The following is a 27,600-nucleotide window of genomic DNA, read 5'->3' on the forward strand; positions in this document are numbered from 1 at the left end:
AAATAAGTCATAGTCACTCCAGTCCTCGGATGGCGTATATGCCTTATGGAGACTTTTTGACAAAAGAAAATCCCGAGTAACAATTACAGCGTAAGTACTAAAGGGCCAAAGCCAGTGTCCCAAGGAGCCAGCCTAATGGTAAATGACCCCCAATGTAAGGAGTAGTATTCTAGCCCTGAGTTTCTGGGATGGGCTCTTGCTAATACATACCGGGGGCGTATTAATAGTCGTGTCAGGTAAATTAATGTTGGGTACTATCCTAATTCTGGATTGCACATATTCATTGACTACAGCTGATTATTGGCCTCCACTGTTGTGAAATCTTAAATACACATTTCCTTTTTAAGCAGATTCTCTTCCCACAATTGTTTGTGCCATGTTTCCCTAGTAACTATTCACCTCTTCTCTGCTATCCTTAGTGACGTCCTACTGGGACATGTGGCACAGCTTCTCCACCAAGGTCTCACATGTCACAATGCCGAGTCCTGATACCTCTTCCGGTATTAGAGTGAGCTCAGGAAGAGTCACTTATACTGGGAAGTGTGACATCCGAGCCCTCTCTGTGCTGCCCTGTAGAGGGAAGCCTCCTGGAAGGGCGCCAGCACTGCGCTTCCTACACTTCCACACTTAAAAGGAAGGAAGATTTCGTGCTATTTTAGTTTTAACTTCTGCTTAGCAGTCACTGTGCTAAACATTGCATGTACATGGAGCTCGGGTGATTTTAGGATTCTTTGTTTACAAGGAAATCCAATTTTTTATGAATCAATCTAACATTAATATTTGATATTTCACTTGCATAATAACAGTTTAATGGGTAAAATCTTCTTGATAAATTTGAAGGGAGAAAGCAGATGTTGTCTACGTTCAGATTCACATGTAACATGTAGTGTTGTGGGCATTTTGGTCCTAGAACACGTGTGAATTATTGTTCATATTATTATGAATATTATTATTATGAAGTAGTATCACACCCAATAGTTAGTGAAGCGGTGACACCACCATGATCCTAATCCTATCACTATCTAATACAATGATAATAGTGATGTCACAGCCAGTGTCACCATATTCGGGTAATGAATACCACATCCGCTACCCAGTGACATTAACTGCAAGTGATGTGGTTACAAAATATAGAAAGTAACTTGCTATATGGTGTGTTGTAGCTATTGCAGGAACCAGGAGTAAATGAAAATGCCGATGTCCTCATTGCACACGTTGCCCCATGCAGTGTTTTGTAAGAGGTTTTTCTTTGTTTCCAGGCCGGTACGCAGACATTCAATCGAGCCATGTTGTTTAATGTTGGGTTCAAAGAAGCAATGAAGGATCGAAAATGGGACTGTGTAATTTTCCATGATGTGGATCACATTCCTGAAAACGATAGAAATTATTATGGATGTGGGGAAATGCCCCGTCACTTTGCTGAAAAACTTGACAAATACATGTACATGTAAGTCATTTTCTTTATTTTTTACCCATAAATGATAAAATAAAGCCTTTTTTCCCCCTCTGTGTTTGGATGTCTGTGCAAACATTGTGCCTGAGCCATCCATCTTGAGTTTGTCAGGAAGATTTTCCAATGGACTCCTTTGATGAAAGGCTCGGGTGTATGTAATTATATGTGCCTGTGCCTTTAACCACAGACACATATAAGCAAATCAGTTCGGTCATATACTTTCTATTATGTCCAAGGCTCCTTCCACATCATATTCGGGGAAATCCATTGCTCTCATCATGTTATCTAAAAAAAACAAAACAATGACTGATAGACACTAGCTATGCATATGCAATGTTATGGTGACCTTGTATTTAGCAGCACTCAAAGCGTAAAACAAAGCATAAAGGTCATCAAAAAGAGTTCAGGCTTATTTTTTATGAACTGAATAAAAACCAAACATTATTAGGTCTGTGATGGTTGCTTATCCCCCTTCTGGATGGAGAAGTTGGAAAGTCCACCAGCACTCAAGGGGTGTTCTGGCACCCCAATTATTTTGATTGCTTTGGGTTCCACATCAAAATCCCAGTGATCAGAGATGTATCCACTATCCTGTGGATAAAAATTAGTGCCACATATGGGATTATGGTTTTGAATGACTTGGGTAAGTCTTGTGACCATCAATGCACGGATCAAAGTAGGACAGATGGTGAATGGCTGATTCATAGGGGGAGATTTATCAGAAGTCTCTTAGAGTATAACTGTTCTACTTGTCCATGGTAACCAATCAGAGCTCGGCTTTCTTTTTCCCACAGCCATTTCTAAAACAAATGCTGAGCTCTGATTGGTTTCCATGGGCAACTAGAACAGTTTTGTCTCAGAAACTCTCTGATAAATCTCCCCTACATAGATTTTTGATTTGGGAGCGAGAAGAGCGAGAATGGAATCAAGACAAAGAGTAAACTACACTCTGCTGGTTTGTGAGTCTGAATACCCATCCTAGGACTAAGGACTATCCATAACTAATAGTTCCTGCTATGCAAACTTGCAGAAGCTGCAAAGTTAGAAGTTAACGCTGCTTGTTTCCTTACATGGTGCGGACCACTCGGTATGGGTTTGTCTCCCATCTGTTGAACAATGGTGACAGGATGTACTGTGGGGAAGAGGACGCGAGTTCATGTTGTTGACTTGACCCTTTAGATGGTAATCTGAATGGGCATCTGTGAATGTCCCGGAAAAGATGATCTATTGAGGCCCTCAACTTACAGGATGTAAAGATTACCACAACCTCTCTGGAGTCCAACTTTTGACTTGTCAAAGATTTTGTCAATAGATCAGTAATTCATAGAACTGGAAAAACAGGCTAAGCCCATGCCATAAGCCACAGACCCATTTTCCTTATTTCTGAACAACCTCCAGGTCACAGCAGAACTGAAAATGCTTTGTCTTTCATCACACAAGAATAATAAATCTACAAACAAAAATACAACTTCATTTTTTTATGTTTTTGTATTTTCATGCTATATGTGCCTATTCTGATATGAGTCTGTCTTTTTATTTCTTTCTGAGCCTTACATATCAAGGATATCTGGTAAAATTACAGTAGATGATACTAATTGTAGACAAGATGGTTGCGCGTGTGTTGTGTTTCCTCCCAGTAACCAGGCTCATCTTCTCATGTCTTTCAGTCTGCCCTACAATGAGTTCTTTGGTGGTGTCAGTGGTTTGACTGTGGAGCAATTTAGGAAGATCAATGGATTTCCCAATGCATTCTGGGGCTGGGGAGGTGAAGACGACGATTTATGGAACCGGTGAGTACACTGCCTCAAGGACGAGAACTGGAAGCCACTTTCATTCATCTCGTACAGTTTGTCATTGATGAGAACAAAGACGTCACACAGATCTCCATATTACTTTTAATGACTGGATTGAACAGATCTGTCATTGTTCTATGTAGCATTTGTTTAGTAGAGTATATCATTAGTGAGCTGGTGGCATCCTGTATTATATTAAGGGGAGGGGTGGTGTTATAATGTTGCAATTGTAGTTGTACCAGAAATTCTCTTGTCCGGCCACAGGCAGGTCTTTATTCCCCTACACGGGGGATGGTAATGGCAGCCTGTGCTCTGTATAGTTGGTGAAAGCAGATAAAAAGATGGGAATGTTGAGTGTTAAAAAACCCCTGGCTCCTTGCTTTTGTGTCGTTTTTTTGTTTTGACCAGCGAGTGGTAGCGGTCGGATCAGTAATTTTTAATTTTATTGTATGATTTAAGGGTGCATTATGCTGGCTTCAATGTCTCAAGACCAGATGGAGACCTTGGGAAATACAAATCGATTCCTCATCATCATAGAGGAGAGGTGCAGTTCTTAGGGCGGTAAGTATCATTAGACTTGTGTCCTTCTCCTCCCTGCCTCTTGATCTGATAACTTACTCTCAATTCCCTGCTACAATAGGATTCCCTGCAGAGTCTAGAGAAGCAAAGATAACACTGTTATCTGTTCACTGAGAGGTCAGGTTACAGCTGCTGTTTATACAGGTCTATAGAAACGGGAGCAGCTGCAGACACTCATCCTGTTTTAAGTGTTTTATTGCTGTGTCCCAGTCCTAGTTTTGAAACATCACCATAAAAAGAGTAGGTGTTTAGATACTATATGGCAGTGATGGCAAACCTTTTTAGACACCGAGTGCCCAAACTACAAACAAAACCCACATATTTTTTGCAACGTGCCAATGCGACAATTTAAGCAGTAACCTATGACTCCCTGCTCTTTCACAGGTTTAAATTGTATTGGCACCTAAGGACACCAATATAGTAGAAAGAAGGAGAGGAATTTTGCATTATCATTGTAGCTTCCTTCTAGGGTCCTGGGCTGCCTGGAACTGCAAGAGGCCTTAAGTCCTGTCTGGCGATTTCTGCGCTGGGGTGATGGTGAGGGTGCCCCTAAAGAGAGCTTGGAGTGCCACCTCTGGCACCCGTGCCATAGGTTCGCCACCACTGCTATATGGGAATAGATTTAGTATAATCTGCTCACCTCATGTTCTATAGCTATGTTGCCTGCATATGCGACACCATGTACATTTTGCTCAACCCCTCTTCCTCCATAACCTGCAGCCTGCCGATTGTACTCTGTATGATCTGCTTCCCCTGCTCTATAATATTCTGACTGGCTAGAAAACTCTGTACAATCTAATCTTCTCCTGTTCTATAGCTTGCTGCCTGCAGATGGGACACTATGCACAATCTGATCTGCTTCTCATGCTCTAAGGTCGCGAAGTAAGAGTTCTCCTTATGGAGACTGACGATTAAGGCCACCATGTAGGCATGTGGAGTCTTATAGCCATGGACGCTCCACTAGGGAATTCTGGGAAAATATGCAAAGTTTTCCAGGATGGGATAAGGAAAACCACACCTCTTTTAGCTCCCCTGACAGCAAGCATGACCTACAAGAGACCTTATCACATGATGCAGGATTAAAATCAAACCAGTGTATCTATTCCAGAAGGAACAGACTCCACACTGTAGACAGCATTATTTGGACCTGATTGGGTCTCCTCAGTACAGCGTAGGGAACTGGGTTTGGCTGAGCGAGAGGCTTGTGACTAAGGTCAGGGAGTAAGAGTTCTCCTTATGGAGACTGCTAATTAAGGCCGCTGTGTAGGCGTGTGGAGTCTTATAGCCATGGATCCTCCACTAGGGGGGATGCTTCCTTACATTGTAGCTAAAAGAGGCGTGGTTTTCCTTATCCCATCCTGGAAAACTTTGCATATTTTTTCATGCTCTAAAACATGCTACACTTGCTCATAGGACACTATGTACAATCTAATCTGCTGCTTGTGCTCTAGAACATGCTACAATTGCTCATAGGACACTATGTACAATCTAATCTGCTGCTTGTGCTCTAGAACATGCTACAATTGCTCATAGGACACTATGTACAATCTAATCTGCTTCTTGTGCTATAGAACATGCTACACTTGCTCATAGGACACTATGTACAATCTAATCTGCTGCTTGTGCTCTAGAACATGCTACAATTGCTCATAGGACACTATGTACAATCTAATCTGCTGCTTGTGCTCTAGAACATGCTACAATTGCTCATGTACAATGTGATCAGCTTTTCCTGCTCTAGAACATTTAACCTTTGTATACAATGCCTCTCATCTTGTGTTCCAGCCCCTTGCTTTAGTAACTTCTAGATCCCTTAGTTATTGGGTGTCTGTAAGGTGATGTAAAATCCAAATTAATGACAATCTCTTTCCCCTCCTGAACAGGTACAAATTGCTGCGATATTCTAAAGAACGGCAGTTCCTTGATGGATTAAATAATTTGATATATGCTCCAAATATCATCATAGACAAGTTGTATAAAAACATCACGGTTAATCTAGTGCCGGAGCTGGCTCCAGTAAAAGACTATTAATGGAGGAGGCTCACTATCAGAAATCATTGCGCCGCCTACCGGAGCAGCAGAGGAGCACTATCGGGAAGAAAGGATCGGACCACCTCCAATGGAAGACTAGTGACTGATATCTAATTCCAATTATCTGAATGTGTGACCATACATACATCTGAAGCCAGCAGCTGCTATATCAATGTTTACAGCAGAAGACTGCTCATAATAAAAGCCTTGTCTCACCAAATGCTCTACATTTTCACCGTTCAATCCACTGTGCAGTGATGTTTAGTTGAAGAACACAATTCTTAGTTTTGCACCAATCTACTGCTACTTCTTCAGTTATGTTTGGTTCTGTTTGTTTGTACTTTTTGTTTTCCTCTTTTAGGCCTTTTTATTTTTTTTAATTTTCATTTTGTTATATATATATATTTTTTTTAATTTTTGTATTCCACCGGTGTACATGTTTCTGTATATATCATTTTTGAGTTGTGTAAATACATTGGTTATATTTGTGTGTATATAATGTGTAGATACATTTATGTATACACACATGGATTGATGTAAAGTTATTCCAACGTTTTTAATGACTCCTGTTTTACACCTTTTGCATGTCTTTATTGTATAACTGTACTATTATTATTATTTTATTTTTTTTTTAATACCGACTTGTCTTCATTTGCATGAAAAAGGAACATGTAAATATTTAGAATTTTACAAATCTGTTTAAGCTTTATGTAATATGAAGGACATGTTTCTTATTAATGGCCAGCTATGACTGTAAACTGTTATAATGGTTTGTGAGCTTAAGGCCTTCTAGACAAGTCTGCTGTGGCGGGTTCACCTCCCAATGGTTGTCTCTGCAGCTGTGATGGGTTTATCGAATGCAGCCTTGGCCACCAGGGGGCAGAATGTACAGTTGATCCCGCTATCATTTGTAGTTGTATTGATTTATTCTATGGCATCTTTATTGTATAATATATCATAAAAGCTACATATCATAACATACATACATACATACAGGTTGTCAAAATATCTGTGCCAACTGTGTTAAATGTCAGGGAGCCGATGCCAAGAATATTTCTTTATTTTTGTGTGTGTGTGTGTGATGTGTTTTTAGGTTGCTAATTTATTCGACATTTTTTTTATACTGTATATTATTATTTGCAGCACATTACTTTGTGTGAAACTCAGAATGAGCCAAAATATGTTTTTCTGTTAAAGAACGACATATTGTGTTGGTGATTGTTTTTTTTTTTTTCTATAGTACAATAGAATTCGCAACGCTCCAGAGAATACTGGTTTTATTCTCCATTTTTTGGAGGTCTATGAGTTTTGTTGTAGTCACTGTGTCTTTTATTTTACAGGTAAGGAGAATAAAATATTTCAGAACATTTTTTTTTTTTTGTGACTTTGTACTGAAGAATGCGAAACAAATTGCCTTCATAGTATTGTATAATACTCTAAGGAGGGAAACTTCGAACAATGGGGTGGTATTTGGTAGCGCTGCTTTGATATCTGGCGTACAGCGAGGATTAGTTGCTGCATTCAGGTGCTTGGACCCCATGTAGTCAACTACAGAGAAGTTTTTTTTTTTTTTTTTAATGATCAAGGATACCCAGTACAGTTACAGACAGTTGTTAAAAATGTCTTTGAGGAGTAACAAACAAAGTTTATTGAAATGATCACATTGATAGTAGACAGTCCTATGGGTGTGTTCACACGGGTTGAAAATGACGACACTTATCTCACGGGATTTGTGTCTGATTTGTAGCCATTTATATTTGTATCTTTGTGTTATTTTTGTGTTTTCAACTGCCTCCTAATTATTATTGATGTGCACTTAGTTTAGTTTTTATTTTTGTACTTTTGTCCCATTATACTCAATGGGATCTCGTTTGGAGGTGTATTTATAATATATTACAATGGCGCAAAACTGTGTGAACACACCCTAAGGTAAGAGTTAATGACAAGTGCCACTCTTATCCATGGGGTGTGATGGAATTGTGGATAGGCCTACTGTACACCAGACAGAGCCTATGGGCAACATTGGTGCTGTTTCTGGAATAAGTTTTGTTACTAGCAAGTTTTTGCGGAATTTGGGATTCGTATTACTAAATGGTCATAAGGATGCTTTGGACATGAGGGTTTTCTTAGTGTACGATTCATCTTTGGTACATTTTATCATCTTTTTGTTTGTGATCTATGGTGGTGATGACCCATTTTTTGTGATCTATGACTGTGAGAACCCATTTGCTCATCTTTATTCATGAAGAACTTATCAAGCACCACCTTACTGATGCGTACTTGGCTATCGTTTTCAAACCAGATGTGAAATATGGCAGCTTATTAGAAGAGTTTTTGGGGGTAACTGGGGTAGAAAAGAAAAAAAAACACCGGTACTTGCCTTACCTGGCGCTACGGTCTGTCGGTGCGAGTCCTGATTGTTTACAGGGGCAGGCCTCCTCGGCTCTGACAACTTCCGCCCGCCTGGTGTGTCCACCCGTCCCCTGTCCCAATGCCTGATACAGTGCTGGGACAGGGGATGGGTAGAAGTTGTCAGAGCCGAGCATGTCTGCCCCTGTAATTGGGCACAACACCAACTGACCACGGCGCGAGAGAAAGATTTGGAGTGGTTGGATCTTGGGGTCAGATTTATAATATCAAACTAAAAAACACATAGCAACCAATCACAGTGAAACTTTCACTTAGAGAGAGTAATGAAAGAAAAGAAAGCTGTACTGTTTCCTGGTTGGTAAGGACAACAGATTTTTTTTTTGCAGATTTTTTTTACATTTTTTTTCTTTTTGCAGAATTTGCTGCAGGAGTAAAGTATAAATACTTTATTAAGATTTCCTTTTTATTTAGAATCCAGTCACAGCACAAAAAACTTGTAAACAAACTTTTTGTATGTATTTATGACACACTAGGCACACGAATTTCTAGAAACTTTTCCCACAGTTTTTTTTATCATGCTAAAAACTGCAGTCCATGTGAAAGAGGCCTTAGGTTATCTACAGCTTCTGCAGCCATGCAGACTCTCCTTGTCCATAGACCTCCTCCATGTAACTGTTACGCTCCTCAAAATTGGCGCTTAAGAGATTGTCACATATTTGAGTGTTTTTACCTTTTGAAGCACCCTTTTGAATTCCGCATCTCCACCCTACACTGTGAGCCTTGTGTTTTGCCTAGATGGATGCCATTTTATTTGATGTAATGCAGTGTTATGGCCTTTGTACCTCTAGCGTGGTACGATTAGATAATTTTATGATTTTACACAGCTGAAACCTTTATATAATAGATTCACATTTTAAGTTGTTTCTTAGCAGGAAGTCATTGATTTTTCTATTTTAATAATTTATCCACCTTTATAAAACATGGAGGCTTTCTTCCAGAACCCATAGTGCATCTGTCTGCAGCTTGTTGTTACTGCATGTCGGCTCGATTTACTTTGTATCTGACCTGCAATACCAGCCATATCCTGTGGGCAAGTGTGGCACTGATTCTGAAAGGTGGCAGCCATGTTTTTCTAATTCGGCACAACACTTTTGTGTAAATGACATAATTTTTTTTTTTAAAAAACCTTCTTTATGGGATGGGAGTGAAGTTAGAAGTGAAACTATACATAGACTTTTCCCTGTTATAGGGAATGTGTCTCTTTAGTTGAGACATTTTGTGACCTGAATCACTTAACACTACATGACAATTTATAAGGCAGTGGATCCTAGTAATGCTGCATTTCCATGAATTCTGATCCAGGCCCCAAAATGGCTTCCTCTAGGGTGTAGAACAACAACTACAGCAGCACTGTGAATTTATAATGTATGAGTATGTAGCGATCCAGAGATCCGCAGATCGCGGGAATCCATCAAAATGCATTCTTCAGGCAAAGTCTAAATTCCAGGCAGTGTTTATTGTGCCTTGTTTATTTTGGTCTTGTTTCAATATTGGGATACTATAAATTAGTAGCAGTTTTAGAAGAAAGGCATGACGAATCTAACTTTTACCTTTTCATTTGGCACAGTTCATTACTTATTAAATAGGCTAATGGTTATGCGGTCTTGGAAGAGAATGTTGCTCTCCAGTACAATAGCAATAATGTCTGTGAACTGGGACGCTTACACTATTTAATTTGTAGTAGACTCTAAACACATGATCAAAGCTACTTTTTATTTTTTAATTTTTGCATTGCATGTGTCAATGAAGGTCGTCTTATTTTGCTGTTCTTCCACATTCTTACATAATAAACTTAAAGTAAAATGAAATGTGTCGACTGTGTGATCTCTCAGCTCCCTGAAGTTGTATTTAATTGGGTATCCGTATATTGAAGACGTATCCAGCTATTTACAGGGTGACTTATACAGCGTCTGTAAAAACATACACAGAACTCCAGGTAAAATCGTATATTCGTATTTCTTTCCAAGGCTTAATCATGGTCTGCATTGGAGGGGAAATGACACAATGGGGCACATTTGCTAAGGGTCCGAACACCGCATTTTCGTTGGGTTTCCCGACTTTTTACTGTTTTGCCCTGAATTGCCCCGGGTTTTTGGCGCACACAATCGAATTGTGGCGCATCAGCGCCGGCTTGCATGCGACACAAATCGGGGGTGTGGACGTCGGACAAACCGCAGAATTTAAAAACGAAATTGTGTCGCAAGATCAGCACTCACTTGCACTGGGAGGAAGAAGGTGAACTTTGGCGGACCTCAGTGGGGGAAGTAACAGATGCAGGAAATTGGACGCACAATCTTAGTGAATTGCGGCAGACCAGAATCCTCGTCGGACAACACACAGCAGGGATCGCGACAGGACCGGGTAAGTAAATGAGCCCCCAATGTGTGACATCACAGCCACATAAGTCACGTGACCCCGACTGCGAAAGACAATGTACACCCTCATTAAAACCCCAAAAATGCTAAATGTGTTGTAAAAAATGTAAGTACTTCGAACAGTCTGGGGAAAATCAATGTGTTTACCTATGCTGGCCCTAGACGTCTCAAATGTAGACTGCAGACAAGTATTGTACAATGCGGAACACATTACAATTTGGATTTATTAAGTAGCAATGTTACATTACAGGTTTAATAATGCTGTCTTGTAGCTAGAGAGTATAAACTTGGACCAGGATATTCATAACTTTTGCATAGAGTGCCCACAATATAAATATAATAAATTGTCCAAACCATGCCGTAGTATTGGCAGGCTTGACTTTCAGGACAAGCCTTAGTGCGGATGGGGGTCTGTGTGTAATCCGATTTGGTGTCTGCGTAAGTCGCAACAAAACCAGTATACACCCCGTGCTCATATACTAAAACTGGAAAGATACAGAGGAGATTAGCTTGGACCCTGTGCAAGGATGATTTGTAAATTTGTGAAGCCTTCGATATATTTCGGGTAAATTATGAGGATCTGCAAGATCGTTGTTCTGTGCGTCTGTATATGTTTTCAATGTTACATTTTGACGTGACATTTTTTTTTCATTTTTTTTGTAAATTTTGATAAAACCTTGCAATAAAAAACCTTATTGAACCAAAAAAAAACTGTATACACCCCCTATTACTATCCTACTTCACATGTTGAGGTCCAACCACAGTTCCTAAATGTATTATTTATATTTATTTCTCTAAACCTTCTGAATGAGGGCTTGTTTTTATCAGGATATGGTCAAACGGACCAATTGCTGATCAAAATCAGACGGTTTTCAATTTCTAAAATCATACAATTTGACACTTGGTTTGTGGCCTACTAACCTGAAGGGTGCGTTCTCACGTTCAGCCGCTGTGGATCATAATGGGTGAGATTATATCAATGAGTGGTGCTGCTGCTCCTCTCTTTTTTTTATTCCACTACTGGTATGGACATCGGAAACTGCATCTGAAAAACTTTTGAGTGTGAACAGAGCGTAAGGGGACAGAAACTGTAGAAATTAAAGGACACATGTCATCAGGTCTGTGTCACCAGTCCTGTCACTACTACCTGTTGGAGCAGCTCACAAGGATCCCATCCCAGCCTTTATCTAGTTATTTCATACATTATTAATTGTAAAATAATCTATTTTTTATCATGTAAATGAGGCTGGTCACATGGTCAGAGGCAGTGATGTCACCCCTGTTACCCCTCCCCTCTCCTCCCCCTGCTCATGTCTGTGTGTAATGTATAGTAAAGCATGGCTAGTGTGTGTGTGCTGCATCTGCTGACATGCTGCATCCTCCTAATAGACAGGTGAAAGACAGACACCAGCTACACAAGTACCTGACATGTTCTGCTGTAACATGGCTGCCTGGAGCTGCTGTATCTCTCCTAAACACACACACACATGCACACACAGGCTGCAGGGGGCGCCAGCACCAGGAAGCACATCATTATACAGCCTCACATCATTATACAGGCTGTCAGTCATGCACTGGGGGTGTGGCTGTGCCTCCCACTCATGAATGAGGTGGACAGCTTGAATATGCTAATGCTTCATTGGACATTTCACAGGTCATTTGCATACAGCTTTAGGACCTCATTGCTTAGGTTTACAGGCATGTAGGGGGACAATGAAGGGATAGAGGCAATGCTCTCTAATGGCAGTTTATGAAAATATATTTAGTTTAGGGGGTTATTTTGCATGACGGGTTCTCTTTAAGGCAATTTGGCTTGAAAGCACAGGGGACTATGTAACCCTGCCTGTCACCACCTTATTCCTTCGTACCTGCCCCTGTGAAATAAAATAAACCATCAAGTATACAATAGCAGAATGCATCCCATTGTGTCCTAATATATCTACATCTAAGGTACATTCCAAGCCAAAGCACGCAAAGAGGAAATGATGTGTGCTAGCCATATTCTCTACAGCTCCTGCACATCCTCATTTGCTTTTATAGGTTCATGCACATGGCTGTGAATTTCATAACCCAGTGCTCAAACTGACTGTACAGACACAAAAGATAGAAGAAGACCCATTTTTAATGGTCATTGGCACATGAGCAGCGCTCACCTATGGATGACACACAGGATGCAAACAGTATACATGCACACGTTGTGTTCAAGTACCTGTTCAATTATGGCCTTAGTTTAACCCCTTAAGGACCAGGCCCTTTTTCGTTTTTGCGTTTTTAATTTTCACTCCCCACCTTCAAAAATCTATAACTTTTTTATTTTTCCATTTACAGAGCTGTGTGACGGCTTATTTTCTGCGTAACAAATAGCACTTCGTAGTGGTAGTATACAATATTCCATGCTATGTACTGGGAAAAAAATTCTAACTGCAGTGAAAATGATGAAAAAACACATTTGTGCCATTTCTTATGGGCTTGGTTTTTACAGCTTTCACTGTGCGCCCCAAATGACAGGTCTATTTCATTGATTGGGTCAATACAATCACGGGGATACCAAATTTGTATAGGTTTTAAAACGTTTTCATACATTTACACCTTTACAGAGAAAAAAAATTCTTCATTTCGCCATCTTTTTGCGCTAATAACTTTTTCATACTTTAGTGTACGGAGATGTGGATGTGTCATTTTTTTTCCGACTTTTGATGACGCTTTCAATGCTTTTATTTTTAGGACTGTACGACCTTTTGATCACTTTTTATAGAATTTTTTTCTATTTTTCATAATGGCAAAAAAAATGCCATTTGTGACTTCGGGCGCTATTTTCCCTTACCAGGGTTAAACACAGTGAAAAACCATTATTATATTTTGATAGATTGGGCATTTTTGGACACGGTGATACCTAATGTGTTTATGATTTTTACTGTTTATTTATATTTATATCAGTTCTAGGGAAAGGGGGATGATTTGAATTTTTATGTTTTTTTAATATAATGTTTTTAAAACTTTTTTTAATTTATTTTTTTTCCTATTTTTCAGACTCCCTAGGGCAGTGATGGCTAACCTATGGCACTGGTGCCAGAGGTGGCACTCGGAGCCCTTTCTGTGGGCACTCAGGCCATCACCAGAGATGACTCCCGGTATCTGCCTGCAGTCCCAGACAGCCCAGGACTTGCTGTGCACAGAGCTATTTTAAAGTGACAGCGCTACCTGGGACTATTTTCTGCTTTATTGGCATCCTAAGGGTGCTGGTATCAATGAAAACTGTGACAGAGAAGGGAGTATAAACCACAAATTAAATTTCTGTGTTGGCACTTTGCAATAAATAAGCGGGTCTTTGTTGTAGTTTGGGCACTCGGTCTCCAAAAGGTTTGCCATCACTGCCCTAGGGTACTTTAACCCTAGGTTGTCTGATTGATCCTATCATACACTGCCATACTACAGTATGGCAGTATATGGGGATTTTGCTCACCATCTATTATAATGTGCAAATCGCACATTATAATAGATAGCAGAGATCATGATAGCCTTGGATCTTTGTGTGATCCGAGGCTGTCATGGCAACGGATTGCCACTCTCCAATGAAGTCACGGCGAGCGACGATCAGAGCCAAGATGGTGGCGCCCACGCGCTGCCGGCCCTTTAATGCCGCCGGCAGCTTTGCCGGCGGCGATCAAAGGGTGTTAGCGACGGGCATTTGCATGAAGCAAATGCCCGGTGAGTATGAAGAGGGCTCAGCCCGTGAGCCCTCTTCATACTCCCCCATGCGCAGCAAGATATAAGCTTACGTCTTATTGCGCTATGGGATTAATATATTTGCTAGGAAAGATGTATGAAATTGATGCCATAGAGCAGTGATGGCGAACCTTTTACAGACAGAGTGCCCAAACTACAACCAAAAGCCACAAATTTTTCACAAAGTGCCAAATGCCAATTTTAAGTAAATTATTGCTCCCTGCTCTGTCACAGGTTTTAAAAGTATTGATGTCCTGAGGACACTGAATATAGGAAGAAGGAGAAATTTTCGTTGTAGCTTTCCTCTAAGGTCCCTTTAACAGGATGAATTACAGGTCCGGATAAGGAATTATACTGATAATCCAGCTCTGTCAGCACCTCCTTGCTCCTCTTGCACTTCAAGTCACTTTAAAATAGAGCTGGACGTGGCACTTCCTGGGCTGCCTGTGACTATAGGAGGAGGTCTTGGGTCCTGAATGGTGACCTTTGTGCTGCGCGATGGCCTGGGTGCCCACAGAGAGGGTACCGAAATGCCACCCCTGGCACCCGTGCCGTAGGTTCACCACCTCTGCCATATAGTATCTATTGTTGCTTACAAGCAAATAACAAGAATAATTTTACACATTTATTTACAGAATAACGTAGATACCTTCTGTTTTTACAGTCGTATGATGGCATATTGTTATTGATAATATCAAAAGCTCTCCCAACATAAATGTGTACAAATACATGGTGATGTGAAGCTAGCCTACAACACACAAGGCGCAGGTAGGGCGAGAGCAGCACTACACATCACCCCATTGTTTTGCATGACACCCTACAGTTGTTGACTCTATTGATGTTTGTGTCTTTTCATTTCCATTAATGACGCGGGGACCTGCAGAAAAGCAGCTGCTCTGCAAATAGCAAATGTGATCTGTAGACTTGTCGGGAAGCACTGAAAGGAAAACCACCCTTCTACAATAGTGACAAAACCATTCTGCCTCATCATTAGTGTGGACTTTAGGTGTGTGTATATATATACGGGAGCAGTTCAATAAGTACCCGTGTTTGACGACAGAGGGCGTTCCTGAGGGAATTTGGTGTTATTATCGTGTGCTGCCATCTATCAAACAACGGCAAAACAATATGCAGACTGATTGATTGGTTAGTTTGGATTTGGCAGCCATTTGAGTAAGACGTGTTTTGTGATTATTGCTCAGATGGAAAAAGAGCAGTATCGTTCACTTTTTGTTTTTGGATGGGAAAAAATATGAGGAGATAAAAGCAAAGTTGGATGCTGTTTATGGGGACACTTTGCCATCTATGATCACAGTTAGATACTGATTCACGAATTTAAACATGGGCGAAAATCAGTTTTTGATGAGGAGCAACCAGGACGCCCAGCAGACGTTGTTACCAAGGAAATCATTAGAAAAGTCCACGTCATGATACTCGCTGATCGATGAACTAAAATGTGCAAAGTAGCAGAGGCCGTAGGTGTGTTGATCGGAATGGCAATGAATATTTTACATAAGTTGGCGATGAAAAGATTGTCGGCCTGATGGGTGCCGCAATTGCTCACGGTGGACAAAAAGCGCAATTGCTCACGCTGGACAAAAAGCGAATGCGGCTGTTAACTTGGAAGCAGTGGAGCAATTTAAGCGAGATCCGAAGGAGTTTTTGAGTCGAGTTGTCACCGTTGATGAAACCTGGATTCATCCTTACACACCAGAAACTAAGCAACAATCAAAACAATGGATTTCTCCCGGTGAATCTGCTACAAAGACAGTGATGCTCATCCTCATGGATTTTTTTAGAAAAAGGAAGGAACGATCACTGGACAATACTACAGTGAGTTATTGGACCACTTCGACAAAAAATTAAAGGAGCATAGCGTCATTTGGCAAAAAAGAAGGTGCACCAGATAACGCACCAGCACATTCATCTGGAGTTGTCGCCGCCAAACTGCGTGAATTGCGTTATGAATTGCTGCCGCACCCGTATTCCCCCGATCTGGTTCCCTGCAACTTTTTCTTGTTTCCTAACATGAAGAAATGACTCGCGGGAAAAAAATGTAGCTCAAACGAGGAAGCCATCACCAAGACAGAGACGTATTTTGGAGAGTTTGACAAATCCTATTTTTTGGGGGGGTTAAAAAAATGGCAGGAACATTAGGAGAAGTGTATTTTTCTAAAAGGGGACTATGTTGAAAAATAAAAATGTTTTTTTTTGAAAAATGGTGTCTTCTTTTCAAACATGAGTACTTATTGAACCGCCCTCGTGTATGTATATATAATATACATTTCAAGGCTGAGTTTGCCCATGCAGCAGATGTGTTTGGTGTGTGACTGCTGGTGTTTCATTATTCCAATGACCAAGTTCAGAGCTGCTACATCTTGTATCACTGTGCAAATACTGCAATGTAGGTCATGCCCATGATATGTGTACTAGAGTAAATCAACCAAAATGACAAGGCATGTCATAGATTGTAAGTCCATGATCTGCACAGCGCTGTGGAATATGATGGCGCTATATAAATATAGCTTTATGTCCTGTAATGGATCATAGATAGTAATTTACTGGTATTTTTAACTGACTATTCCCACTCCATCATTTCTTTCCTGGTCAAAGGCATAACTAATAGCTGCTGGTTCTACAGTAGGCCATATAACTACAATATATTCTTTATAGTACTGTCCCCCTCATAATGGGAAGACACCTTATGGGCCCCTTAAGGCTCCTGGGCGTGGGTGTAACTGCGACCTCTGCAGAACCTTATGTACTTGTTCCTTATACCTATATTATGTCTCACAGGGTTTCTCCTTAATATAATTCACAATCTTTCTGCCAGTATTCTGTAGAACAATACATGGTGCAGGGGCCACAAAGACAAATACTTCTTTTCACTAGCTCTTAATATAGGTAACTTCACATTCCAGCAGCTGAAATCCAGCATGTAAGCGGAATGTTTTACATGCACTTTATTACTAAGCTTGTATATATTATGGGATCTCCTTTATCTGTGCAACTTACCAAATGCCAGATTGTGTTTGAGCAGCTGCTCAGCCTGACAGCATGGTGATGAAGAAAACACTGCGGTTGACATATTCCTGCAAACTGTTGGGTAATTTACAATCACTTTGCATAACAGATGATCTCATTTACATAGGGCCAGGCTACTTAAGCTTTATTCTACAGTATTTCAAAGACACAATGAATTTAAAAAAAGGATTTATGTCTATAAGGAATTTCTAGGAACTTGCAGTCATTGATTTTATATATATCGAATATCTAAGACAGTGGTTTTTAACCTTGTTTGAGGTACTGAACCCACCAGTTTCATATGCACATTCACCGAACCCTTCTTTAGTGATAAATCAAATATGTGTGTCTTGTGTGTCTCGGCCGAACACCTGAGACCAAGTAATTGAATCACTGATCTAATATAATAATAATAATAATTAATAATATAAGAATATATTCAATATGACCGACATTAGTCATCCACCAATGTCCTTGTATTAAATAGTGAGAGCCTGACATCTAGTGGTAAACTTATATATTACAGTAAAAGTTGCAGAGTTATTCCCTTGCTTGTAGGTCCCCAACACAAAGGACCTCTTGGACAGCACTTTAAACTTTAAAATACTCTCTGTACTTAAAGACTCAGCCTTAGGCTTAAAGGGGTTATCCGGGTTTAAAATAATTTCTTATGGCCGGGCTGGGGAGCGCTAACGGAGCCGGGGCCAGAAGCTGCGGGTGTCGACTATATATTATAGCTGACACCCGCCTCTAACACCCGCGATTGGAGATTTCTCCGGAGGGGGTCTTTGGGGATTCCACTGCTCCGATCACAGCCACAGTACTACCAGTGCCCGGGGCTGCACGATCCTCCTCCGTGAGCCGGGTCCTGCCTTCTGGCAGAACCTGGCTGTAACACACTGAGCATGCGCACAGTGTAATACAGTGTAATACATCTGTATTACAATGTGTAAGGTGAAGAATACACCTGTAAAAGTGATAAAAAAAAACAGTTAAAAATATTTAATAAAAACATTTTTTAATAAAAAGAATTAATTAAATAAAGTTAAAGTCCCCTAAACACAAACATTTCCTATACACATGCAATAAAGTGAAAAACACACAAAATCGCCAAAAAACCCCACATATTTGGTATTGTCGCGTCCATAACAATCCGTACAATAACTGAGAAACATAATTGGGCCCACTTGGTGAACACCGTAAAAACAAAACCCGAAAAACTCGCTAAAAATGTAAATTTTTCATACAATCTCTTCACAAAAATGGTATCAATTGAAAGGACAAATCAACACGTAAAAAAATAAGCCCTAAACGAGCTTTGTCAACAAATAAATATTAAAGTTACGTCTCCTAAAAAATGGCGATGCAAAAACAAATGAGATTTCCTCTATATTAGTTTTTTTCCAGTAAAATTGTAAAATAAATGAAAAACTATATAAATGAGGTATCACCGTAATCGTAGTGACCTATAGAATAAAGATAATATAGTATTTTTAGTGTACGACCCCCAAAGAATACGAAAAGAATTTTCTTTTTTTTTCTTTTCACCCATACATTCAAGAGTTAATAAAATCTCATCAATAAGCTAATGACCCACTAAAATGAAATATTTGTAAAGTGCATCTAATGTCGCAAAAAATAGGCCCTTATATGTCCAAATTGCCAAAATGCATAATCTGCTCTGAATGGCGCAGCTTCCCTTGATGCCCTGGCGTGTGCCCATACAGCAGGTTACCACTACATATGGGGTATTGTTATACACGGGAGGGATTGGGTATCAAATTTTGTATAGCGTTTTGGTATTTTATCCACTGAGAATTTGTACATTTATTGAAAAACACATTAATTTAGCCAAAAAAATGTACTTTCAAAATTGTATCCGATTTTGTTTTAACCCCTGTAAACAATTAAAGGGTTAACAAACTTCATAAAAGTTGTTTCACGTACGTTGAGGGGTGTAGTTTCTATAATGGGGTAATTTATGGGGTTTTACTTTTATTTAGGTCTCTCAAAGTGATTTGAAACCTGAGGTCCCTCATTAGCAGGATTTTGAAAATGTGAAAAATCGCACCTAACGTTCAAAGGCCCATAACATCCTACAACAATAAGAGTATGCATAAAAAACCATGTCCACATAAAGTAGACATTCGGTTAATGTTAGTTGTTAAGTTTTTTTGCTGTTATGACTATGTGTGGAAAAAGTAGAACATTTTGAAGTTCGAAAATCGAGGATTTTTCCAAATTTTCACCAAATATCTGATTTTCTCATAAATAAATGCAAAACATACCACCAACATTTTTCAACTAACATGAAGTACAATGTGTCACGAGAAAACAATTTCAAAATCACTTGGATATGTTAAAGCGTTTCAAAGTAATAACCACTTATAGTGACACAGGGCAGATTTGAAAAAATGGGCCGTGTCAGGAAGGTGAAAAGTGGCTTTGGCGTTAAGGGGTTAATACAGTTTTTTGGAAGGTAGGAAGCATTAAAATTGCAACTTTGAAATAGTTATTTATTTTTTATGACTTTCATAGTAGGGGGGCACAGGTACTTACGAGGAGAAAAATCTTGCTACTCATCATAGGGTCAGTCAGATGGACAGAAAGTTGTAAAACATCACCAATTGCACCGGAAATCCTGTCTTTTCCTGGTATTTATTTGCAGAAAAATTATAAATCATACCTTGTTTGCAAAGTTGTTCCTGAGAATTGTGCTTTTATACCTTGTTCAGAAAAGTCCAGTTATCAGAGAAGCGTTCCCATAACGTGGACACTTGACACAATGGGGCTTATTTACGGAGGGTCCCGTGGCTGCATTTCCTTCAGGTTTTCCAACATTTACGGCATTGTGCAGCTGGGACAGGGATTTAGAAGGGGATTGTGTCACACGTGACTGGATTTTGGCGCATCGGCCCTGGCTTTCAAGCAGCAGAAATGGGGGGGGGGATTTAACTTAAAAATTGTGTCTGAAGCCATGCACTTACATGCATCGGGAGGAAGATGGTAAACTCCGGTGGACCTGAACGGTGAGCGACACATGCAGGATATCGAGCGCATGATCTTCTTGAATCGTGGCACAGTGCATTGTCGTCAGACAATGCACTTTCAGCATCTTTTCCGGACCGGGTCAGTAAATGTGCCCCAATGAATGCTAGGGTGCAGAAGAGGAAGGCAACAAAAATGTGGAAATACTACAGGAGCAAAAAACTGAGGATGGGAACCAGAGGGAGAAGAGGAACCAGGGAATAAGAAGAAAGCTAAGAATGGGAATAAAGAACATGGAAGTGAAAGAACCTATATCATAAACTAAGACTGTCTTAGTGAGATCCCAAGACCCAACCACTTCAACATGATGGACAACTAAGGTAGGAGATCCCTAAGAATCTTTTTTTCTTTAGTAGGTAATTCCATATGTCCTGGTTGCCCATGGCAAGCAGTCACAGTTCAGATTTCAAGTTTTAAACATCTATGGAAACATGAGAACTTTGCTGTGATTGGTTTCCATGGGTTGCCATACTATAATGGCTATTGATATGTGATAATGCATCATGTCCCTTAATATATAAATGACAGGTCTAATATTTTTAATGCATTAGCTATATTAGTTTCTAGCTATCCATATCTTCAGCAGATTAAGTAAGAAAAAAATGTGTTTCCTCTATTTGGCTATAAATATTAAAATATGTGATGTATAATATAGTAAAATATATTTATGTAAATGTACTATATATGACATGGTAAATGTTATCACAATGACATAGAACCTCTACCATGGCTGATGACATCACAAAGAACCTCTACCATGGCTGATGACATCACAATGTCCAGAGAACCTCTAGAACAAGTGCACAGGCAGGGAATGCATCAAGACACTTCTTGTTGGACAGTCTACACAATGAATGCTAGGGTGCACAAGAGGAAGACAACAAAAATGTGAAAATACTAAAGGAGCAAAAAAAACTGAAGATGGAGAACCAGAGGGAGAGGTCGAATCAGGTAATAAGAAGAAAGCTAAGAATAGGGAAAAAGAACATTGTTAGCCGACTCTAAGAACCATGGAAATGAAAGGACCTATTCATAAACGAGGACTGTCCTAGATAGATCCCAAGACTCAACCATTTCAACATGGTGGACAACTAAGGTAGGAGGGAACCCAATGAACCTTTGATTGTTTAGGATGTTCCATCTGTACTGTTTGCACATAGCAAGCAGTCTCAATTCACATTTGAAGTTGTAGACATCTATGGAAACATGAGAAATTAGTTGTGATTGGTTTCCATGGGTTGTCATACTATAATGGCTATAGTATGTTAATGTTATACAAACAGTTTTAGAATGTGCCAGATTTATCTTAGTGTCTGATACTAAGGATGAATCTGGCAAAGTTTATAACACTGTTGTTAAACATTACAGAAAACTTTGACAGACTTCAAGATTAATTTTTGTCCCAGTTTAATAATCAGGAGGAAAGTAGGAAAATTTATATATATATATATATATATATATATATATATATATATATATATATATATATATATATATATATATATTATAGAACCTCAACCATGTTCAATGACATCACCATGTCCAAAGAACCTCCAGAAGGAAATCCATCAAGACACTTCTTGTATGATACAACTTTACCCCTTTAAATCCAGTATGATTCACCTAGATACCTGTAAACACATATGGTAATAGGGCTCATTGCTGTGTCTATGGACCCATATTAAGGCCTCTATATGATGCTAGACTACATTAACTATACTCACCATTTTCCTACAGTAATGAATGCTAGGGCCAGAAATTAAGGCTAATTAGACACTTTTCGTTCAAAACCTCTATACCTCTGTAAATCTAGTATGATTCAACTAGATATCTGTAAATGCATATGGTAATAAGGTTCATTACTGTGTGCAGGGACCTCTTTAACGGCTACTAACCACATTCCTACAGTAATACAAGCTAGGACCAGACATCTTGGCTAATTAACAGGAATTTACAACTCACCAATCAGGATCAAAATGTAGTTAATTAGCATAAAACAAAAACTGAATAAGGAGGCAGCTGGTGCTGCCCCACCCACCCTGCTACGGTATAAATGGCAGCGCCAGTGACCACCCTATCATTTAGAGAGAGAAATGGAAACAACCATGACCTACCTTGTTCCTGATGGAATAGAATCAAATCCAGGAGACTTACGAAGACATGGACACATGAAACAATAAAAATAAAAAGTCTCAAAATGCTTAAAGGCCCAGACTCTAGCAGTCCTCTCTGAGAGTGGCCCTGGACTCGTGAAGCCATTTCTGAGGGTGGCCCCGTACCTTTCAAGCACCCTCTAAGGGCAACTCTGGACTTAAGCAGCCCGCACTGACGGTGCCCCCAGACTTTTGCAGCATACTTCAACAGTGGTCTTGGACTCTTGCATCCTGACCTTTGGGTGGGATAGGCTATTGATGTCTGCTCTGACAGTGCGGAACTACCAGACACTTTGAGGGTGGACACTTGCAGCCTGCTTGAATCCTGCTCTAAGTGTACAGTAGGCCTCACAGTGGGCTGAAACATACAGGGCAAGACAAAAGAGTTCAGGGCCACGCTCAGATTGTGCAACAAGTGTTTGATGACAAGAGCGGATGTCAAGTGTCTGGCGCTACCCTTAGAGCAGGCAGCAACATTCTAGGGTCACTCTCAAAGCATGCTGTTAGATTCCTGGGAAACCCACAGAGTAAGCTTCTAGAGTCCAGGGCCACCATCAGAGCAGGCTGCAGAAATCTGGGGCCACCTACATCTAAGGCTGTAAAAGCCAAGGCACTCTCAAGAATGGCAATGGTTCCAACTTTAGAGAGGGCTGCAAAAGTCCCAAGCCACTCTTACAGTAGGCTGCAATAGTCCGGGGAACTGTTAGAGTGGGCTGGATGAATCAAGAGCTCCCCTTACAGTGGGCTGAAAAAGTCTGGGATGACCGTTAGAGCATGCAGCAGAAATCCGGGGGAAACCCTCAGCTGGAGCTGCAAGAACCCAGGCACAATAAAAGGTGGCATCTGGTGCTAACCTCAGAGAGGGCTCCCAGGCCACCCATAGAATGGTCTGCAACAGTTTGGGGCACCATTAGAGATAGCTGCAGGATTCACAGCAGTCCAGTTGGAGTAGCTACCCTCAGACCTGATTGCAAGAGACCAGGGCCATCTTCAAGGCGGGCTACAGTAGACCAGGGCTAGTCTCATTGCTTAGTGCAAGCATATGGCACCACATTCAGCTTGGGCTACAAAAGTCCAGGGTACTCTAAGGGTGGCCTCCAGTGGTACATCCGAGTAGACTGCAGGATTCTGGGTCTACCCTCAGAGCAGGCTGCAAAAGTTGGAAGCTAAACTCATAACAGGCTGCCAGAGTTCATAATCACTCTCAGAGTAGGCTGCAATAGTCCAGGTACACCCTAAGCTTGGGCTGCAAAAGTCCAGGGTACTCTGAGGAAGGCCTCCGGTGCTACCTCAGAGTAGTCTGCAATATTTTGGACTACCCTTAGCGCAGGCTGCAAAAGTCCGGAGCTACACTCATAGCGGGCTGCAAGAATCCAGGGTCACCCTCAGACCATACTGCAAGAGTCCATGATCACTGTTAGAGTGGGCTGCAAGAGTACAAGACCACCATCAAAGTGGGCTGCAAAAGTCCATGGTGTTCTGAGGGTCACCTCCTGTGCCAACCCCAGAGCAAACTGTAAAATTCTGGGACCACCTGTAGCACAGGCTACAAAAGTCTGGGGATACACTCATAGCAGGGAGCAAGAGTCCAGGTTCACTCTCAGAGAATGCTGCAAGAGTCCGGAGTCAATCTCAAAGTGGGATGCAAGAGTGCCATGCCACCCATACAATGGTTTTCAATAGTTGGGCAACATTAGAACTAGCGCCAATAGTCCGGGTCAATCCTCAGAACAGGCTGCAAGAGATCGGGTCATCCTCAGAGTGCACTGCAGGTGTCTGAGGTCACTCTTAGAGTGGGCTGCAGGAGTTCTAGTACACCCTCAGGTCTGGCTGCAAAAGTGCAGGGTGCTGTGAGGGTGGCCTCCGCCACAAACCTCAGACCAGGCTGCAAGTTTCTGGAACCAAACATAGCACAGGCTTCAAAAGTCCAGGGCTACACTCATAGCAGGCTGCAAGAGTCCAGGGTCACCCTCAGAGTAGCTTGCAAAAGTCTGGGGCCATCCTCAGAATGGGCTGCAGGAGTGCTGGACCCCCCTCAGATTGGGCCACAACAAACCAGGGCCACCCTCATCTTGGGCCACAAAAGTTCAGGGCACTCTGAGGGTGGCCTCATGTGCTACCACCGAGTAGACTACAAGATTCCAGGACTATATTTAGGCCAGGCTGCAAAAGTCTGAAGCTACACTCATAGCAGGCTGCAAGAGTCCTGGGTCACTCCCAGAGAGAGCTGCAAGACTCCAGCGTCAATCTCAGTGTGGGCTGCAAGAGTCCAGGGCCATCCCTAGTGTGGGCTGCAAGAGTGTGCAGACCAATCTCAGAGAGGGCCGCAACAATCCAAGGCCACCCTCAGCTTGGGCTGCAGTAGCTCAGACACTCTAAAGGGTGACATCTGGTGCTAACTACAGAAAGGGCTGGAAAAGTCCCAGGCCATTCTTACATTGGGCTTCAACAGTCTGGGGAACTGCTAGAGTGGGCTGCAACAATCCAGGGCCAGCCTCAGCTTGGGCTGCAATAGCCCGGGTACTCTTAATGGTGGTGTCTGGTCACTACAGAGAGGACTGAAAGAGTCCCAGGCAACTATTACAGTAGGCTTCAACAATCTGTTAATGTGGGCTGGAACGGGACCAGCCTCAAAGCTGGCTTAATGAATCAGGAACCCCTCTCACAGTGGACTGAAAAAGTCTGGGACCACCCTCACAGCGTGCTGCAGAAATCTAGGGCCAACCTCAGCCTGGGCTGGAAAGGCCCAGGCAGTCTAAAGGATGTGCAACACCCTCGCCGATGCAAGGCAGAGGGGTTGTTGCGAATACGTCCCACCATGTAGCTTGCAGCCTGTGTAGGCGCCGCCATCTTTTGGAAGCCGCCGGCAGCTTCGCCAGAGGGCTGCAATAGTACAGGGCCACCCTCATACTGGACTGCAAAAGTCCAGGGCATACTGAGGGTGGCTTCGGTGCTACATAAAAATAGTCTGCAAGATTGTGGGATCACCCTTAGAGTGGGAAGCAAAAGTCTGTGGCTACATACATAGCGTGCTGTAAGAGTCCAGGTACACCCTCAGATTAGGCTGCAAAAGTCCAGGGCGTTCTAAAGGTGTCCTCCGGTGCCAACCTCAGAGTAGGCTGCAACAGCCTGGGGAACTGTGTGCTTTAACAATCCAGGGCCACCCTCAGCTTGGGCTGCAATAGCTCAGGCAATCTTAAGGGTTGCATCTGGTCCCAACTACAGAGAGGGCTGCAAGAGTTGGTGAAACTGTTAGAGTGGGCTGGATAAGTCCCAGTCTCAAAGATGCCTGAAAAAATCAGGAGCCGCCTCACTTGGGCTGCAAAAGTCCAAGGAGGGCTGCAGGAGTGGAATGGAAGAGTTGGGGGCTCTACCAGTTCCAGGCCACACAAACAATGGGTTGAAACAGTTTGGCACACCATTAGAGCTAGCTGCAAGAGTCCAAGGCAACACTCAGACTGGGATGCAAAAGTCCAGGGTATTCTGATGCTTTCCTATGGTGTTACGTAAAAGTATTCTACAAGATTGAAGGACCACCCTTAAAGTGTGCTGCTAGAGTCTGGAGTCACTCTCAGAGTGGGCTGCAAGAGTCCAGGTAGACCCTCAGCTTGGGTACAAATGTTCAGGGCACTCTGAAGGTGGTCTCTCGTACCAACCCCAGAGTAGGCTGCAAGAGTCCGCGACCAACTTTAGCGCAGGCTGCAAAAGTCTTAAGTCACATTCAGAGTGTGCTATAATAGCCCAGACACCTGGTGCCAACAATGGAGAAGGGCCTTCTGGGGCCAACTACAGAGAGGACTGCAAAAGTCCCAGGCTACTCTTACAATGGGCTTCAACAGTCGGGGGAACTGTTAGAGTGGGTTGCACATGGGCCAGTCTCAAAGCTGGGTGGATGAATCAGGAGCCCCCTTTACTGTGGGCTGTAAAATCCGGGACCATCCTCAGAGAAGGCTGTAGTAATCTGGGACGACCCTCAGCATGGGCTGCAAAGGCCCATGCACTCTGAAGGGTGGCATCTGGTGCTCAGAGAGGGCTGATGCTCAGTTTGGGGAACCATTACAGGTAGCTGTAATAGTCCAGGGCCACCCTCAGACCAGTCTGCCAGGGACCAGGGTCATCTTTAGAGCGGACCGCAAGAATTCAGGGCCAGCTTGGGCTACAAAAGTCAAGGGCACTCTAAGTGTGGCCTCCGGTGCTACCTCAGAGTACCCTGCAAGATTCTTGGACCACCCTTAGTGTAGGCTGTAAAAGTCCAAGGCTACATTCATAGCGATCTGCAAATATCCAGGGTCACCCTCAGACTCTGCCAACTGGGGTCATCTGCAGAGTGGGCTGCAAGAGTCCAGGTACACCTTCAGCTTAGGTTGCAAAAGTCCAGGCAGACTCTTGCAGTCTACTTACAGCCCTTGTTGAGGGGAGGACACTTCTAGTCCATTCTCTGGGTCCCAGGTCCAATAGTCCAGCTGCAAGAGTCTGGGGCAACCCTCAGAGTGACTGCAAAAGTCAAGAGTGCTCTGAGGATGGCCTCTTGCAGTGCTACAAGAGTCCTGTGCCACTCTTAGACTGAGCTACAAGAGTCCGAGGCCATCACAAGAGTACAGGACCACCCTAGGAGTGGGCTGCAACAATCCATGGCCAGCCGCGGCATAGGCTAAAAAAGTCAAAGCACTCTTAAGGGTCGCATCTGGTGCAGGCGGCAGTGGGCTGCAACAGTCCAGGGAACTGTGATAATGGGCTGCACTTTGGCCAGTCTCAAACCTGGATTGAGGAATCATAAGCTCCCCTCAGTGGGCTGAAAAAGTACAGGACCACCCTCAGAGTGGGCTGCAGAAATCCAAAGGCAATCCTTAGCCTGGGCAGCATCTGGTGCTAACCTCAGAGAGGATTGCCAGAGTCTCAGGCTACCCATTCAATGAGCTGCAACAGTTTGGGGCACCATTAGAGCTAACTGTAGTAGTCCAGGACAACCTTCAGACCGGGTTGCAAAA

At 42.1% G+C, this 27,600-nt stretch overlaps 1 protein-coding gene and 1 non-coding gene across 5 annotated transcripts in view; both read left to right on the forward strand.

Moving 5' to 3' along the window:
• The window catches only part of B4GALT6 (beta-1,4-galactosyltransferase 6), a 59,746-nt gene extending 50,349 nt beyond the window's left edge, over window positions 1-9,397 (forward strand). For 3 of the 4 annotated variants that reach the window (XM_072152022.1, XM_072152021.1, XM_072152018.1), the window contains exons 6-9: window positions 1,260-1,447; window positions 3,121-3,243; window positions 3,706-3,807; window positions 5,709-9,397. In XM_072152022.1, the coding sequence (XP_072008123.1) occupies window positions 1,260-1,447; window positions 3,121-3,243; window positions 3,706-3,807; window positions 5,709-5,856 (561 nt within the window). In that variant the 3' untranslated portion in view covers window positions 5,857-9,397. Of the gene's footprint in view, window positions 1-1,259; window positions 1,448-3,120; window positions 3,244-3,705; window positions 3,808-4,642; window positions 4,708-5,708 lie in introns of all 4 variants that reach the window. The other variant, XM_072152020.1, reaches the window with a different exon arrangement.
• Window positions 9,398-11,118: 1,721 nt separating this feature from the next.
• On the forward strand, window positions 11,119-11,223 carry LOC140134476 (U6 spliceosomal RNA). Its single transcript, XR_011856303.1, has one exon. It is a non-coding gene; the product is annotated as a U6 spliceosomal RNA (small nuclear RNA).
• The last annotated feature ends 16,377 nt before the right edge of the window (window positions 11,224-27,600 follow it).

The sequence above is a fragment of the Engystomops pustulosus genome, chromosome 5, assembly GCF_040894005.1.
Source record: "Engystomops pustulosus chromosome 5, aEngPut4.maternal, whole genome shotgun sequence".
Taxonomy (NCBI): Eukaryota; Metazoa; Chordata; class Amphibia; order Anura; family Leptodactylidae; genus Engystomops; species Engystomops pustulosus.